At 39.9% G+C, this 18,499-nt stretch overlaps 1 protein-coding gene across 3 annotated transcripts; it reads left to right on the forward strand.

Annotated features, from left to right (window-relative positions):
* Nucleotides 1-15: 15 nt before the first annotated feature.
* On the forward strand, nucleotides 16-17,956 carry LOC132982347 (long-chain-fatty-acid--CoA ligase 1-like). 3 transcript variants are annotated; one of them, XM_061048797.1, is made up of 21 exons: nucleotides 16-37; nucleotides 7,265-7,643; nucleotides 8,240-8,354; nucleotides 9,099-9,163; nucleotides 11,342-11,443; nucleotides 11,835-11,934; nucleotides 12,590-12,765; nucleotides 12,920-12,952; nucleotides 13,066-13,117; nucleotides 13,227-13,300; nucleotides 14,072-14,149; nucleotides 14,289-14,423; nucleotides 14,587-14,721; nucleotides 14,848-14,943; nucleotides 15,212-15,284; nucleotides 15,521-15,609; nucleotides 15,697-15,813; nucleotides 15,976-16,119; nucleotides 16,297-16,401; nucleotides 16,679-16,750; nucleotides 16,858-17,956. In XM_061048797.1, the coding sequence occupies exons 2-21, from the start codon at nucleotides 7,449-7,451 to the stop codon at nucleotides 16,996-16,998; spliced, it is 2,097 nt and encodes a 698-aa protein (XP_060904780.1). In that variant the 5' UTR covers nucleotides 16-37; nucleotides 7,265-7,448; the 3' UTR covers nucleotides 16,999-17,956. The 3 variants fall into 3 exon arrangements, with proteins under 3 accessions (XP_060904780.1, XP_060904779.1, XP_060904778.1); XM_061048796.1 differs by having other exon boundaries at nucleotides 21-40; XM_061048795.1 differs by lacking the exon at nucleotides 16-37 and adding an exon at nucleotides 2,917-2,996.
* The last annotated feature ends 543 nt before the right edge of the window (nucleotides 17,957-18,499 follow it).

Raw genomic sequence — 18,499 nt, forward strand, 5'->3', positions numbered from 1 at the left:
GGTCCGAAGTTAGAAGCCGGTGAGCTCTTCTGAACAGGTGGTGGTGAGTACTTACTTCAAGATGTTCCTAACGCTTTGTTTACTCAAAATGTAGCATATAACAGTGTTTGGTAGTTTAAATACCTCACGCTTTATTTATAACATCAGTTTGTTTAAAGAGAGCTCACACACTGAACTCCATTCAGTTATCTGACAGCTTCATGTTTTGATGGTTAATGACTTTGTTAACAATAATCACTATGGCAACACTCCAGCTGAATTTGAATTCATCAATGAGAGTTGTTTGAGCACTTTGTAATGAATATGCTATTAACTCTGCTTTTTGATGTTTTGTAATTCTTGACGTCGGTCCAGAAAGTGGTGTAAGACTGTGCTACAGTAAAAAATAATAGAGTTAGAAATGAATATTGTTTTCCAAGTCACCTTGCTCCGCTGAGGGTCGTAAGAGGTTGAAGTCTAACCTGTACATTAACGAGCACATTTGCATACAGTTTCAATCTCCTGGCTGGTGTCATGTCTGAATCTGCTCCTTGGGAGATTGGTGTCCCGTAGGGTTAAGGTTAGGGTCAGAAAGTGTCGTAAGGCGGGGGGGACGCATACATTATTTCATTACTGTAAAAGTTAATGTTGTGTTGTTCATGTGTGCCTGTATGTCTGTGGTGAAATCATTGTGTGCAGCAGAACTGTGGTCGACATGATAATCTATAAAAAACACTGAAGGTGATCTAAAGGCAGGTTGCAGGTTTTGAGGTGAAAGGTGACTTGTACCTGATTGGCTGACTGCCATGAACCCACAGTCCTTTCATTGGTTCCTTAGTATGCATTCCCCCCCCCCCCCCCCCTCCATCTCCTCTCCCCCCTCTCTCTCGGACAGCGGTCATTATCATAGGTCGTTATGCACGCGTGTGCTCTGACATGGTGGGCGGAGCAGACCCCGGATCAACATGCTTGTGAGGAAGTAGCCTACAACGTCAAGATCTTGCCCTTGCTTTCTACAGGATACACTTCCTGAGCATAACTTATTCAAGTGATCCTGAGTCAAAGAAATGTCACTGCATGTGATTTCATGTTGGAATCATTGTGTATAAGATATAGAAGACAGCTTGATACATACAGTTAATTATACAGTTAATTTATGAAGAACCAGGGATTCAATTAAATCATGAGAACTACATCACAGATCAATATTAAACGGCACAATAATGGGAACTTTAGCATTTTTTAGCATGCCTAAAAAACAGTTGTGCATTCATTATGCAATTCCTCAATTGTGAATAATTTAAGACAAAACGAAAGAAGCTATTGTTGATTTAAAGAATATATACATTGTGAAAATATATCATGCATGGTCAATATTACTTTAATGATGGCTAAATCTTAATACGTTTAAACTCAGAGGTAAAGAAACATGTTTGCATATAGAAAATGAAAGGCAATTCAGACTTCAAAAGCTCGTACCATGCCCAAAACGTGTTTTCATAGATGTTTTTATCCAGTACATTAACACCAGAGCTCAGAGTGTAATACTGACTAACTGAATCTATTGTCTCCGTTAAAGAAGACGCTTAAATCCAACATGAAACTCCTTCATTCACTGTTTGAACAAACTTTACTGAAAAGAAAGGACCGTTTACATTTGACGGACAATTTAAGCATAAAAAATGAGTTAAATGTATGAACAGTCAGCTTTGTTCAGGCCTCTGTTATTATCAGATAACAGTCTTTTTAAATGGAAATATTATCAACCTATATGTCGGAAAAAAATCTATAATAACATTTAGACTTATGGACCTTTTGTGGGACATACTTTGAAATGTGAACACATTTTAAGCCCACTACTCAAGGATTTCTAAAAACTGTTAAGGCCAAGTTTTTGTCCAACTACTTGCCTAACTATGGATAGCACATATAGTTCATCAAATCGAAACTGATGCATACAGTGTGGGGACCATAACTAATGAGACATATTTATTTCTTTGTACCAGGCTGTAAAAAAATTAATTTATGATGTAAAAACAGATTTCATGAATGGGGTGTTTGTGACTTCCGGTGTTCCTGGAGCCAGCCTCAAGTGGACACTGGACCAACTGCAGGATTTTGCACATCCGCATTGGCTTCATTTTTCAACACCGGAGGTTGCCCCTTGGTTAATACAGTCCCAATACGAAAGAAACAACTTTTATGTGCAACAACTCAGAATCTGATTTTAAATACTTTATAAACCCTGTGAGAAAATGTAGGCTTTACAGAAAGAGACAATTAAAAGTTAGAAATATGCCCCAAAAAAAAGATATATAATAGATCATGCAACAAAAAAAAAACAGAGCAAAATATATTTGAAGAAATAATGCACAAGTGGTTAGTTATCGGTTTAGTTGTTTCACAGATAATTGTCCCGTTAACAGGAATGCATCTCCTCTATTCTGCCGCTTTATCTTTGATCAGCTTTTATCTTACCGTGTCCAATCATCTCAGCCGACCACACAGGGGTCTTAGGTAATCAGGGGAAAGGTGAAGGGACTGAGATGATGATTGCACAGCACTCTGAAAAGTCACATGTTTTTTTTTTCATTGATGAGTAAGAGAGATTCTGCGGAAGTGTAAGTCAAACAGTGCATGATGAGGAAGTGTAGTTTTGTTATGAGTTAATTCTACTATAACCGCCTCATATTTGACCGTCTGTTGTGACAGTGAAGTCACTTTGGTTTGTCTCTGCTCGTGTTCATGGATAAGTTCATTGATTGTTTGCAGCCAGTCTTTGAGTCTGTTGGACCGTCTTGCAAAATCAAGCCAATCAGAGCCCTCCCTGAGTCCAGTCTGACCTTTGATTGGTAGATTGACCATAGGTTACACATCACCTTGTATCAGTGTTTGTGAGTGTCTTTTGTGCCAGTAGTGCATCAGTGTATGCACCCCCTCCCCAGGGTCACGTTCGTCAGATGAATAGCTGAAAGAGAAACGCAAGAAGTGTCTCACCTGTCTGCTGCTTGTTACAGGTGAGTGTTGAAGAAATTCAAAAGGATTAGATAAGATCACTAGCATACAGAATTGGCTCTGCATTGGGCTTACTGGAGGTGGAGCAGACCCGGTAATCTTGTTTCTCTGGCATTGAGGTTGGCAGTAACTTCTGAAGAATGTTAATAATAAACTCGCAGTTATACTTTCATGCTCCCTGAGATTGAGGAAGAAGGGTTTTGTTGCAATATCACCCAATCGAAAGGAATATCTCACAGACTGAATGTGAGAGATAGATTATTCTGAGTTCCCCCAGAATGAGATGCTAATAGTAGCCTCACATTGCCTTCAAACCTTTGTCCATACACTGGTGTAGGCTTATTTGTGAAGGTCAAAGATGTCATGAATGTTCATTAATATGGTCATGGGTTCCACGTAACGTAGCATGTTTTTCATTGGTTGCCTCAGAAAAGTTAACAAAGAAACAAAAATGAGATTTTTGGGGGAGAGTCAACCTCTAAAGAACTTAACGCAGGATATTTACTTTTATAAGACCGTTAAAAAAAAACAGATAGCTTCACTTTAAGCTACCCTGGGGTGTTTCTTGCTGGTTTTGAAACAGACTTAATCAAAGCCTCTTTATGGCCCACAAGAGCAAACAAGACCATCGGCTGCGAGGTTAATTATTTCTGTTGAGTTGTTTTTAATACCTGAAACGGCTGGCGTCATAAAGTATTGGCAGCATGCAGCAGAAACAGCCTTTTGTTGTTACATTTTCTACAGCAAAGATTCTTAATGGAAGAATGTGCAACATTTTATACATGAATATCAGAAATCAAGTATATCCTCTGTAAATGTCTCTCTGGTGTGAGTCCTGCCAGCTGGAATGTTGTTGGAGCTGTTTTTTCATCAAGTTTCCATGGAATAAAGCTGTTTTAGTCAAGGACTAGAGAAAAGAAGAATAGCCTACTCACTGCTTATTTTGATGTTGTGTAACTGTCTTTAGATCACGGTCATTTAGTGTCAATATATGTGCAATATGAAGCTATGAGTTAAGTGTGCTAACATTAGCCTACTAACCAAACATTGCAGGCCACACAGGCAATTGCAGCTCAAGCAAAGGACGATTTTGTCAGCCACTGGCGCTTAATGATGCTTAATTATAGGGCCTTCTAATTCATAACTACGTCATGTGTGTGGAGAGGGGTTGGAGGTGTGTCGCTGGAGGAGAGCGAAGGCTTCAGAATAGCGGAGGTGTGGCCAAACAGCAGTCTGTTTTGGTTTAATGCTGGTGCTGAAGGGCGACATCTACTGGACATTAAAGGTGCCTATTCTTCCTTTGATGAATGATACATTTGAATGTTAAAAGATAGGCGGAAACGTAACACATGTACAGGAGTCAGGCTAGTTCATCAAAGCGTTAATAGCAATGGCTTTGTCCAGAGGGGACGCCAACATCAACACAACCCGAAGGTTCGTCACAGGAGCTTTGAGCCTGCCTCAACGGCCTCTTTGCTTTTTTATGATTGAAAGTTAAATTGAGATATAATTTCCAAAAAGGCGTCCAACATTGTTTGGTATCAAAACACTCCTTCAGCAACCAATGAGGCTGTGTCTGAAACCACACACTACATACTGCCTACTGCATACTGAAAATATATACTGCATACTAACCCGACCGTTACTATGCTGTTAGCAACATACTAAAATACAGCTCACGTGATGTACTTCAATTCCCAGCTAGCATCAAGCTAAAGTTTGATAAATGCATGTTATGCAGATGTTGTAAAACCAATGAGTAATCATGTTTAATAATCATGATCTCAGTATCAATAATGAACTTTTTCCATAATCAAGCGGCCCTAACCACAAGTCAGCGTCCTCTCTTTATGTTGGAATATCATTTCTCACGTGAACATTTTAACAAGACTGTTAATGAGATTCTTAGAGGTCCCTTCATCCTTTTTACTTTTAAATATTTATAATCAGTGGATATGCTACTTCATCATAAACAAAGTGTTGATCGATGTTAGAAGAAGAATGTTTCCCTTTGACCTGTTTGTTCATGATTGGCTGATTGATTTGACCTTTCACTCATTGTGTCTAACCAGAGGCATCAGCATAGCTGTCCCTGATGTAATTAGTGTTGTTCCACAGTTTGTATTGTTAACATCAAATCTGGGCCTAAGATCTTGTTTGTTATCGTCAGGCCCCCACTGAGTATTTCTAATCTGTTTACTATTAAACAGCCTGAGTAGTGTGTGTGTGTGTGTGTGTGTGTGTGTGTGTGTGTGTGTGTGTGTGTGTGTGTGTGTGTGTGTGTGTGTGTGTGTGTGTGTGTGTGTGTGTGTGTGTGTGTGTGTGTGTGTGTGTGTGTGTGTGTGTGTGTGTGTGTGTGTGTGTGTGTTTTCTTACAACTCCTTAGGACACAAACACCATGGGAACCTGCTTAACCCGTACAGAGAGAATGATTCAAGTATACAGTGTAATTACACCATGAAATGAGTCACAGCCGAACAAGATAGCCTGTTATTATTCTACTGCCGTATCAGCAGTGCAAAATGAGGTCATCGTAGTTGACCTTGAGTGAGCGACAGACTCAAGAAATTTAAAAGCCTTATGTCTTACTGAAGTATACTGATACACTGAAATTCCTAGGTGTACATACTTTTTTATGAAGGGCACTTAGAAATTAAAAAAAACCATTAACTATATCAATCATTAACTATACATTGTGTCACCCAGGGTGTATATTGCATTGCACCAACAGACAACAGGTTGTTGTGGCTACCTGCACCTGCAAACACATGTGAAGTGCTCAACGTCAAGCAGCCTAGATTCTCTGTTGACATCACAGTGGAAGAATGCATTTATTTTTGTTTTATTCAGTTGTGCTTTTTTTCTTTATCAGATAAGACAGCTGAAGAGAGACAGGACATGTTGGGAGGAGAGAGTGTGTGTGTGTGTGTGTGTGGGGGGGGGGGGGGGGGGGTGACATGCAGCAAATGTTTGAGGTTGGATTTGAACCCACGGCTGCTGGGATGAGAACTATAGCAAACATACATGACACACGCTACATATCCACTAGGCTATCGGGCGCCCGAGGTGGCAGAATTTAATGACATTAAACTACAACCTCTAATTTTGGTTTAATAAAAAAAAAACAATTGCTCGCATTGTGCATGAAAAATTACTTACTTAAAATAAAGATCATTGAAGCCGTTTTTTGTTTTGTAAACCAGCATTTCATAATGAGAGATTGGGTCCTACCTCCTCTCAAGTTTTCTCCTGTTCAGTTTTTTTAAATTCTACATATTTCAACATTTCAGTTTCTTTTGCCCTTTCTTTTGCTCATCATTTCAAAAGTGGTAAAACTCGTTCTTCAACGCAATAGAGCCTTATTAGAGGAGATGAGTGTGTTTTTATTCTTAGCCTGTAAATAATGATAACGCCTTACATAACAGACCTGTTGGCTCGTTCTTAAAGTCCTTTGAGCTTTCGCTGAACTGGGTACAGCTGCATTTTCTTTTGATGACTTAAACTCGTGGAACACCTTTCAGCAAACCCTAGAGATCGAGTTCTTCCTTCTCTTGCAGAGTTAAGGATGGCGAGCCAATTTGTGTTTTAAGTGATCTCAGTTGCTTTTTTAAGAGTTTGTTCTTGTTGTTTAGCTTGTTTTAAATGAGCTTGTAACCTTCATGTCCTTTTGAGAATAAATTGATAACTGTCTATCTATTGTATATGTATTAGATAACAGCAGGGGATCCATTTATTTAGAAAGTGTGTCTCAGGAGAAAATTAATTGTCATCAGAGTGTGTACAGATATACAAGGTTTACATTTGTTCTTCTGAGTGGAATCTCTTGATAGGCGTAATAGGGCTTGCAGCTAAATCTGCCACAAACACAGGTATTCATCATAACATAGCTGACAGATGTATCTAGTCGAGTCTAATGGATCCCCTCGTATAGCATAAAGCATCACCTGCAGATAAAAAAAGCATTAGCCTAAGCTGCTTTCTGTGTTCAGTGTAAATGATCAAATAAAGCATTTGGCTGCTAAAATAAACTAACGTAAATCTAGTGAAATCTCAATTCCTTAAAGTTGGGACGCTGTTCAAAATGTCAATAAAAACCGAATAGAGGAATAGAGTAGCTACAATGTGGTAGACATAAATAACAATTGTAGTTCAGTAAATTCTAAATAAACAGTTATAGTGCAGTGTTTGATTGAATATAAACATTTATATTGCAGTGGCTGAATACTTAAAAAAATGATTGAAATGAATGACATGTGTTATCTCTCTTTAGGTCCCCTCCTGGCCAGCCTCCGTCCACACACTCCATCCTTTAACACACACTAACACTGCTGCCACCATTGTCAGAAACACCCTACCGGCGCCATTCCAGCACAAAGTTACCACTCCATCCTCACACACAAACCAGTGTGCTCTCCACAAACACACACTCGCCCTTTGACCTCATCAGGAGCAATATGCTGAGCCAGGAGTTCCTGCAGAGGCTGAGGTTGCCAGACCTGGAGGATGTCAGCCAGTACATCAGCAGTGTCTCCGCCCCCATGTTAGTCAGCATGGGGGCAGTGGCAGCTGCAACAACCTACTACCTGGCCACACGACCCAAGCCCCTCCCACCAATCTGTGACCTCAGCATGCAGTCAGTCGAGATTCCAGTAAGTTTCAGAGCAAAGTCTGTCTGTCAGCTTGTTTTATAACACAAAAGTGATGCCCTCATATAATGTCATAGTGGTCTTTACATGATTATTAAGTAAACAGGATTAAAACAGGAGAGTTCTGTTGATTCAGACAGGGTCCAGTTTGTAATCATTTATTTTACATTCATTTGATCAGGCAGTCCCTTTGAGATTAAACATCTCTTATACAGGAGAGACCTGGCCAAGATAGCGGCAATATGAAATGATGGAACACATTGAAAACCGACTTAAAGAACACAACATGATCATATATGACTCTAATTAAAAAGCTGTGTGGCCTCCAGTCAAGGAAAACTTTCATGTATTCATTTCTAGCTTGATTTAGAGAACAGCAGAAACTACACATGTGGAATAAATTGCAACATCCAGGTGATGCATATCTAGCTGAGTTTTAAGTTGAATTCATGTTTGATTTCTTGTTTTTTATCAAGCCCCTGAACCAAACAAACTGTAACTGTGTGTTAATAAGGTACTAGAGATGCTGAAAATGTTGCTGGTATTACTTTTGGATCAGTGGTAACTCACATATTCTACATTTTTTGTCTTTGTATCAGGATGGAGAGTTTGCACGCCGGTCGGTTCTGATGAACGGAGACTCTCTCTTGACACATTACTACGATGATGCCAGAACCATGTATGAGTTTTTCCTCAGAGGGGCCCGAGTATCAAGTAAGTTACTAATGCTTTCGACCAAATACTAAACAGACCTTTCATCATACATAGTGGTTTGAATCTCATGTGCTCCACTCAATGACAGCTACTAAAGCATTACGCTTTACTAGCTGTCATTGAGCTTCCTGCTTTTTGCTTTGAAGCTCTTTGCATTTATTCCAATACAAATGTAAGTGTGGGGCTAAACAATGGAAATCATCATTTTGTTTTGAAGTCGTGAGAATATTCTGCATCTTTGTCATTAGTGTTTAAAGGGAAAATAAGAGAGACGAGCAGACCAATGTCTTCTGAGCCTGTTTTTTTTTTCTAACAATATCACTTTTTGGGGTCATCTTTGCCTTTATTGGACATGAAAGCTGAAGAGGGACAGGAAATGTTGGGGGGAGAGGGTTGAGGTGACATGCAGTAAAGGGCCGAGGTCAGATTTGTGTGACGAGCTGTGACGAGGACAGTAGCTTCTGTACATGGGGCGCACGGCAGAGCCACTAGGCTACCAGCATCCCTATTTCCTAACAGTATAAACATTAGACTATCGTCAGCTTGTTACATCAGATCATCTTTCCAGCCAACATACACAATGTAGTTTTACACATTTGTGCCAGAAAAAGCATAGGTAGGTTATGTATGTTTATGTTATAAGGGAGTGTGTTGTGATATCACTCTGTGTACTTTAAAGTGTTTGTGATAAATGTATTTCCTTCGTCTTCATCTGGCATCATTTTGCTTTCTCTTTGTCCTAAGATAACGGCCCCTGTTTGGGCTCCAGGAAACCAAAGAAGGCCTATGAGTGGATGTCCTACAGCCAGGTTAGACTCTATATTAGAGAATTGTTTCATGATGCCTCGGAAGAAGGTTAATATGTGTTTTCGGACCAAACAGTTCTGGGGACTTTTTGAAGAGAAACTATCCACTAGGGCAGTGGTTCCCAAAGTGGGGGTCGGGACCCCAAGGTGGGTCGCCAGCCACCAAGAGGGGGGTCGCGAGATGCCTTCCATTAAAAAAATTAAAAATAATTTAAAAGTGCATAAGTATATCTTTTTACCATTTTTGTAAACATACAAAAAGTAGTCCAATGTCATATAAGACAGTATCATTAAGTGAAATGGAAATGAAGTGTTTAATTCTTTTAGGCTGTTGTATTATTTTGTGTTAGTAGTTTTTGGATAGGTTTATTAGTGTGTGCGTGGCTGTCGCTACGTTATATACCTAACTAACCACCTTAAAGAACAGTGGGGGGTCCCCAGTTTCTGTCACCCTTATTTTGGGGGTCACGACCTGAAAAGTTTGGGAACCCCTGCACTAGGGAGTTCCCTGGGAACTACACACAATGGACACGGCCATGGTGACTTCTCTGAAGCAGGAGCTAATAAGGTTCCTCTAAACGGGGTTCTAGAAACTAAAATAGTTCATAGTTCCTTATGCTGCACAAATGAAGCCACATTAAACATGCATTTCTTAAACCGTTTTCAGAGCATAAAGCCTAAATGAAGAGCCACATTTAGACTGGAGGAAAATCTTATTCACTGTGCAGTTTTTACACTTCTTGCAGGAACAGGTAACTTTCAGGAAAAAATCAGTTGATGTGCAAAAACAACTTTTTGAGAATGTTTATGAATTACAATTAGATTTTGTGATATGTAAATACTCTTAAACATGTTGAGGAGTCTGGTTTTGGGTCTCGTTAGCCACATGTATAGTATGTTACAAAAAAGAGTTTACTCTCTTGAGGGACGATGGTGACGTTGGCGGGTAAGTAGTGTAATTTCCCACCAGGTAACAATGTCTGCTGCAGGAAGCCTAACATGATTCTGCTTCCAGGGCTAATCAGCAAACACAATCAAACTCATTTATACAACACATTTATAGCTGACAGTTAGCACCTTAACTGTCCAGGAGAAAACAAGCCAAAGTCCAAAGCAGTTTCCTCTTTGTTTCTGAAATGTTATTGACTCCTTTCTTTTGGCTCATCGTCATTTAATTGAAGTACATTTTCCTCCTTGTGCAGGTTTGTTTGAAGTGTAGGCAGTATTGGCCAATGCTGGAAGAGTGTTTTTTTTTCTGCAGGATTTTTCTTCCACTTTAATCACCTGAAGAGTTTACTGTATACTGTATATATAATATTAATGCATATTGCATGTGCATCAGTATTTGCAGAACACGGCTAACGGGACTACTCACTCTCTGAAACAACCAAACAACAACAACCTTGTGTTTCTGTCACAGTCTGGATTTTCTAGATCCTGAAATCAAAACCTAGATGAGAGACTGAATTCGACTTTTCTCTTAGACCAGTTGAAGTCCAATAACCTGACATGGTGCACACATCATGTTGTCATGTTGTGTCACACATAAACAAATATGCCCAGCCCAAAACAGGCTTATAAGACACCATTATTAATACACAGAGACTGAAGACCAAAAGTCAACACTTAATAATGATAATAATACCAACAAAACACACCATCCTGATGTGTCTTCCAGGCTCTAGAGACAAACATGGCCGACTTATAAACACTGGGTGGTTTGGACTTTCACACTCCATTTTCTCGCAGAACAAACACCTAGCTGTGGGAGTGTCACCCACCTGGGGGAGGGGTTACTGCCCTTTGTGATGTCATGAAGGGAAAATCTCCAAAGGGCCTGTTTGAGCACACATGTTCTGAAAAGTGGAGCGGATGGTCTTTTCTCATCATTGGGGGGGTTTGTAGACAGACTAGCGACACATATTAGTGTTAGAAAAACATGGTGAAGTGTATTTTTCATAATATGTGACCTTTAAATCATTTGATGCCATTTAACTATTAACATAATGTTATTGTGATTGTTTGGCATTTGTGCAGTGTATAAATCAAAGAAATCTTTATATTCCTTATTTGTTGTGTTTGTGTGTACATGTATGTGTATGCGTGTGTGTTTGTGTGTGTGTGTGTGTGTGTGTGTGTGTGTGTGTGTGTGTGTGTGTGTGTGTGTATGTATATGTGTAGGTAAGGGAGCGAACAGAGAATCTGGGTTCAGCATTTCTTCACAAAGGACACTCCAAGACCACCGACTCCAATGTTGGCATCTTCTCTCAGAACAGACCTGAGGTACAAACTTGTCCGCTGTCTGTGGACATCACAGAACATTCCATACAACATTCAAGCCATTTAAAAACATTTAACCCATAACTCAGTCGGTTAACTGTAGTCTAAAAAGTTAGCAATTATAGAGTGTAAAAGAAAGACTTTAAATACTTTACCCCCACAATATTTGTTTTTCTTCGGTTACTTAATTGAATAGCTGTTTGTATGTAGAAACTCAGGTAGATATATTGATATATATATATATGACCTAAGTACTGACATTAACAATATGATCCCATCATTGTGTTCCTACAGGAGCTCATACACAGTGTGGTCATAATCTTTGTTTGTGTGTTGTCTCTTTTACTTAATGGATTCTCCTTGAATGATTGAATGTCTGTGTGTTTCTGTGTAGTGGACCATCAGCGAGCTGGCTTGTTACACCTATTCTCTGGTGTCGGTCCCTCTGTATGACACACTGGGGATAGAAGCCATCACCTACATTATAGACAAAGGTAAATAAAGTTGTTTGGTTGTTGTTTGTTTTGGCTCAAGATCTGCCGGTGACCTGATCCGTCTACATTGTCATGACCCGACTCTTAGGGCCGGGCAAAAACAAGGGAAACATACAGGTTGACTGAACAGTATAAAAGTTCATTACAATAAATACCAAAAATCATAACCATTTACACAGAGAGTGAGATGTGTTTGTCAGAGAATCTCTGTGTCGGCTGTTGTGTGAGTGTGTGCGCCATGTGGTACATAAGCAAACTACAACAAAACATGGGAAATTATATAAAAAAAATATATATATATAAACATATGTTTTTGCTAATGTTAAGATGCTTTCTATAAATTCTCACAAGTTACACACATCTTCATTGCATCCACGCTGTTTTTTGCTGTTGTTACAACATTCCGACTTTCCAAACTGAAATCACATGAACACACTGAAGTCGGAAGAAACTGGGACCATACGAGGAGCACATGAATGCAGCATTAGGTAGCCTACACCTGGGAGACTGGCCAGGAAGGCCCAGGTGTGGCGAAACACCGCCCACCAGCGACCTGCAGGGAAACAAAAACACACACAGAGAGAAGGGCACAACAACACAACACCCTGCTGGCAGGAGGGGTGTAACAACATGTGTTTGTATGTTTTTCCCGCAGCTTCCATCTCCACTGTTGTGTGTGACGTGGTGGATAAAGTGAACCTGGTACTGGACTGTGTGAAGGACAGGGAACACTCTGTGAAAACCATTGTGCTGATGGAGACGCCCAGTGCGGACCTGGTCAGCAGGGGGCAACAGTCTGGGATCCACATCCTCAGCATGCAGGAGATGGAGGTCAGTACATCGCTGTTCATCTCAGTCTTCCTTCTAGAATCATAATCACTTTTAGAAAATCTTAGTATTATTTTTAATATTTGCTTTTTCACTTTGTCGTCATTTTCTTTCTTATTTTATTTCACCAAGACAATATGATTTTTTTGTTACACAGGCTATCGGGAAGGAAAACCATCGCCAACCAGTGGTGAGTTAACACTGGCCTGTCAAATAACCTCTTAGCAGCTCATACTTAAAATGACAATGGTGCTGTGTTGATGTTTGGCTTTGTTTTAATCATTGTTATTGTCATACCGTTAGCCTCCAAGACCAGAGGACATGGCTGTCATCTGCTTTACCAGCGGAACAACAGGTGACACACACACACTTCCAGAATTACAGCCACAACATAATTTCTACAAAGTGCTGTTGAATTCTAATCTAAAGATGTGTTGTTGTTTTTTTTTTTAATTTACCTTCAGGAAACCCAAAGGGGGCGATGTTGACTCATGGGAATATAGTGTCCAACTGCTCAGCCTTCATGAAAGTGACAGAGGTGAGGCACTGATGGTGGAAAAGTAGTTCTGTCTCCTCCCTCACTTGTGTTTATAGATCAGACGGTGACGGATAACCAAGTTAGCGACAACTAAAACTCCCAAGCAAATGGTCGAGTGTGGTTATAAAAGATCTGTGGGGTAAAGTGGAGACCCCGCATCACATTTTATTGTGGAAAAAAACACAGTTTAAGAGTTAACAAGAAGAGGTAAAAGAGCTATTTATATGTAGCACCTGACACTTAACCAGAAGTAGCTAAACAAAGGGACAGGATAAAAACATGACACATCATATTCAGTGTCACAGGGACGTAAATATCGTGCCTTGAAGCAGCAGTCTGAATACAGCTATAGTGTCTTCAACAGAATTAGAAAGAAGTGGAGCAAAATAGAAACCTGAATAGTGAAACCGAAATGAGGGTACACATATTGTTGGAAGGATGTAACAATGAAAGATAAAGCTTAATCTGTATTTGTTTTAAAGTTAAAGGACTGCTATAAACTCTAATATGACCTCTTGCCTCCAGTCTTGTGCTAAGACCACCACAGATGATGTCATGCTGTCCTTTCTGCCTCTGGCCCACATGTTTGAGAGGGTGGTGGAGGTACAAACATTGACACTAAAAGCTCTCCCTTTTGTCTGTGTTTGTCTGTGTTGTCTGTGTCACTTTCCCATGTGTCTGTATACCTGTGTGTCCGTTTGTCTGTGTGTCTGTATACCTGTGTGTCCGTTTGTCTGTGTGTTTGTATACCTGTGTATGTGTGTATTATAGGTTCGCTGTCCATTGGGTCCCAGTGATGTCCATATTTCCTTCCTGCCCTTGGCTCATATGTTTGAGAGAGTAGTACAGGTATTGTGTCTTCCACTAGTGCCCTCAGTCCCCCTTTGTAAAAGACAGATCAATATTCTAAAAATAGCCTCTGTGTCATTGCATACTTATGTTGACCTGTTAGTTGTCCTCGTCTGTTTCTTTCTCTTGATGCTGTCAGGGAGTCATGATAGTGCAAGGAGCCAGTATTGGCTTTTTCCAGGGCGATATCCGTTTGCTGTCAGATGACCTGAACACACTGAAACCTACCGTGTTCCCTGTGGTTCCCCGACTCCTCAACAGGATGTATGATAAGGTAGGTGGGCAGTGTGCAATGTCATGAGGAAATATTCAATGAGCCAAAAAAAAGATACTGCAATGCCATTTTTTCCCATATTATGCGGCCCTGATAAACATTAGAGATAACAACCACACTCGTCCTAATAATCATGGTGGGCCTTCGTGTGTGTCTTCTGCAGATCTTTGGGCAGGCCAACACCACCCTGAAGCGTTGGCTGCTGGGATTTGCTTACAGAAGGAAGGAGGCAGAGATAATGAGAGGTATCGTGAGGAGAGACAGTATCTGGGATCAACTCATATTCAGCAAAGTTCAGGTACGCAGAGCATCCACTCTTTATATCAATTTATATTTCAAAGCCATGTGTTTAATCATCGTTCTTGCATTCTATTCTATGCATTGGAGTTGAATGAGTTAACTGTGAGTGCGCTGCCCTCTACAGGCCAGTCTTGGAGGCCGCGTGCGTCTCATGTTAACAGGAGCTGCTCCCATCTCTCCTGCTGTCCTCACCTTCCTCAGGGCTGCCGTTGGCTGTCAGGTAACTCCTACACTCAACTTTAATTTGGAATAATGTTTCACACGTTATCCAGTCTTTTTTATGACCTGTTTTGAGTTCTGCACTAAATTACTTGTGTAGAAATTGAGTAGAAATGTTGCTGTCAAATCTGCAATCATGACGTTTCTGTATCTCGGCAGCTCTGTTTCACGGTCGGTCTTATGTTGCGTAAACCCCCTGAGCAGAAGCAGCAGTGGTCATGATCGCTCTGACAATAATTCCGATAATCATCGTTTTGTTTTTTTCTCAGTTCTATGAAGGCTATGGACAAACAGAGTGTACTGCTGGATGCACCATCACCCTGCCCGGAGACAGTACTGCAGGTAAGAAATAACAACAATGATACTCAACACTTCTCAATGACACCAAGATAATGGGATCACACTACACCAGTGTTTGTATCACTGCACAGGCTATATACAGTATGAACCTGTCTATATACAAGAACAACAACGCTAACCTTCACTGCATTCAACTTCGTTCCTGCTTTTCTGAATCACTTGAGGCATGTTGCACTCCCGTAGCTTTACAACAACTGAACATGACTTCTTACCGACAGGTCACGTTGGCTCTCCTCTGCCCTGTAACTCCATAAAACTAGTGGATGTGGCTGAGATGAACTACCTGGCGTCGAACGGGGAAGGAGAGGTGAATAACAGACACAAACAGATATGATTACAGATACTCTTTTCTCAAGGTAAATCACTCATACATATGCGTGTGTTTTGTTTCCAGGTGTGTGTGAAGGGTCCTAACGTGTTCAAGGGCTATCTTAAGGACCCCGAGAAGACGGAGGAGACCATCGATGAAGATGGTTGGCTTCACACTGGAGATATTGGAAAATGGCTTCCTGTAGGTTAACTTAATAATGTTTGTGTGCATCCTCACTTTGCTCATTTTGATTTTTGAACTTACATTTGACAGTTTTAATACATGTCTGTATTCATGTAAACCTGTTAATGCTTGGTAAGTACTCAGTTAAAAAAGCCATCTTGTGTTTTTGTGTGTGAACAGAACGGCACACTGAAGATCGTGGACAGGAAGAAGCACATCTTCAAGCTTGCACAGGGGGAGTACATCGCTCCTGAAAAGATCGAGAACATCTACACGAGGAGTGATGCAGTGGCACAGGTCTTTGTGCATGGCGACAGTCTACAGGTGGGTGGAGGAACTTGTGTAGACTTGTTTTCTGTATGAGAACCATTTACAAAAACAGCAGGAACACCTAGTTACTTTTGGCTTCTTCTGACAAAGTCTCCATAACACAGTTGTTGAATAAGTTTAAATATCACTATTGTACTAACAGTGTCTTGTATGTGCTGTTTTTGTCTCCAGGCTTGCCTGGTAGCGGTGGTGGTTCCTGACCCTGACTTCCTCTCTGGCTGGACCAAGAGGACCCTAAAACTGGAGGGCAGCTACCAGGAACTTTGTGACAGAGCGGTAATACTTCTCTTTTGTTTCTCAGTTAACTCATATGAGTAAGCTCTGCTATAGCTAAGGATTTTAAGAAAAGGTTATGTGGTAGATGAACAACTTTAAGAAAATAAACAATTGAATATCTTTATTAAAACTTATATTTTTTGTATGTCGGTCAACTTCACAAATGTGTCTAACTGTAACTACTTAAGGGGCGTCTGAATTCACTGTTGAATTTTCCCATTGTTAATTATAAAACGTTGTGTCATCATTTTACTATCTCTGTTTTGTTTTGCTACAGGAAGTCAAGACGGCCATCTTGGAGGACTTGGTGCGACTCGGAAAGGAAGGAGGCCTCAAGTCCTTTGAGCAGGTATAACACGTACTGATAACTCAGCTAAGATTGTAACTCCCTTTCCACCACTCTTTAGTCTTCTTACAAGATGCTGTATTAACATCCTCTTATCATGTCTCCTATAGGTGAAGACCATCTGCATCCACAGCGAGCTGTTCTCAATCGAGAACGGCCTGCTCACTCCAACACTGAAGGCAAAGAGGAACGAACTGCGACAATACTTCAGATCCCAGATCGATGAGCTGTACGCAGGGATCAAAATGTAGAACGAGAGGAGAGCGACCAGAGAAGAAAGGAGAGCATGCACATGAGATCTACCTGAGATTGAGGGAAAGGGAAGATAAAGCACAAGAAGGGAAAAAGTGAAGAGCTCCTTAAGGACCCAAAGGATTATCAGGAACAGTAACACGAGAATGGACAGGAATGGGGGATGATGTAGCTTTTAATGAAGTTCTGAAGTTGATTTTTGAGCATTTAGAACAAAACCAATGGACCATCAGATCTGTGGCATCTGAGTCCAGGCTAGATTTTATGCCTTAAAGAAGTGCGTCTATTGATGAATAAGTTTTCTCTTTTCTGCGTACAGTACAAATTCTGTTATAAAGAGTTAATTCTAATCATTTGGAAATAATATCTCCAAGAAGGGCTTTCAAAAGGGAATGTCAAAGTGCAGTTTGTAGCATCATATTTCTCAGGACTAATGTGTCAGGTATCTCTTAAAGTCCATCTACACACACACACACACACACACACACACACCTTTTAACCTAACAGGCGATGAGAGAAGAGTGGACCACCAATAGGGCTTCACTGAGGGATCAATTTGGATTAGCAGCCATATTGATGAACTGATCCAAACTCTAACATTTCAGTGTCTGATGAGATTTTATTGCTATTACTATTTCATGATTTTATTTCACTGTGTTTTATGAATTTGTTCTTAGGAAGTAGAAAAATCAACAATTGTAATCAGGAGTGTTGCTGAATCCTTAAATCATTCAATGAATAAGCTTTGATTTATTCAGGACTCTGGGAACAAGCAAAATGAGCCATAGTGGGGACGGTCTAAATGAAGCTATCTATACACGGGTCATTCAGGTACCAAGGAACATTCAGGAAATATGGATACTGTCAGTGTTTTAATTTATTTATGATGTTAACATGAAGGGAAGACATTTTTTTTGTGAAGGAATCAAAAATTTAAAGTTATTAGATAATAGAAGAGTGAGAATGTACAACTTGAAAGAAATCCTCTTGTGTAATTTTGGTTTAAAATTCATGACAGTTCTTTTGACAATGGTGTTGCAATAATTGTTTTATGTCATTAAAACATTTTTGTAAATATTTTAATTAAAAACTATACTAAAAAAAACTGAGATGTGATTAATTATCATTTCATCATGTAAAGTAGAAAACTGTTGAAAATATCTAGCTACATTTTAGTGAGTCCTATTATCCAAAGGGAACTATTGATATTCATGAGGCCGTAACTTTTGAAATTAATATATATAGTTTATATTGAATTCATTAAAGGAACTCGAATAAATTAATGAAAAAGTTACTCAAGGTTGAAACCACTAAACATTTTGTATACATTTTTTTACTTTCTACTTTTCCTCTTGAAGTAGAGGAACAATAAGAACATTTATTTTATACTCATCCATACATTTCAGAGCTAAAAATTATATTAAATGTTTTTTTTTAAAAGACAGATAAAGATAAACTTTATTGATCCCCCGTGGGGGAAATTTGTGAAGACCAGATATA

This window comes from Labrus mixtus, chromosome 10 (genome assembly GCF_963584025.1).
Source record: "Labrus mixtus chromosome 10, fLabMix1.1, whole genome shotgun sequence".
Classification (NCBI taxonomy): domain Eukaryota; kingdom Metazoa; phylum Chordata; class Actinopteri; order Labriformes; family Labridae; genus Labrus; species Labrus mixtus.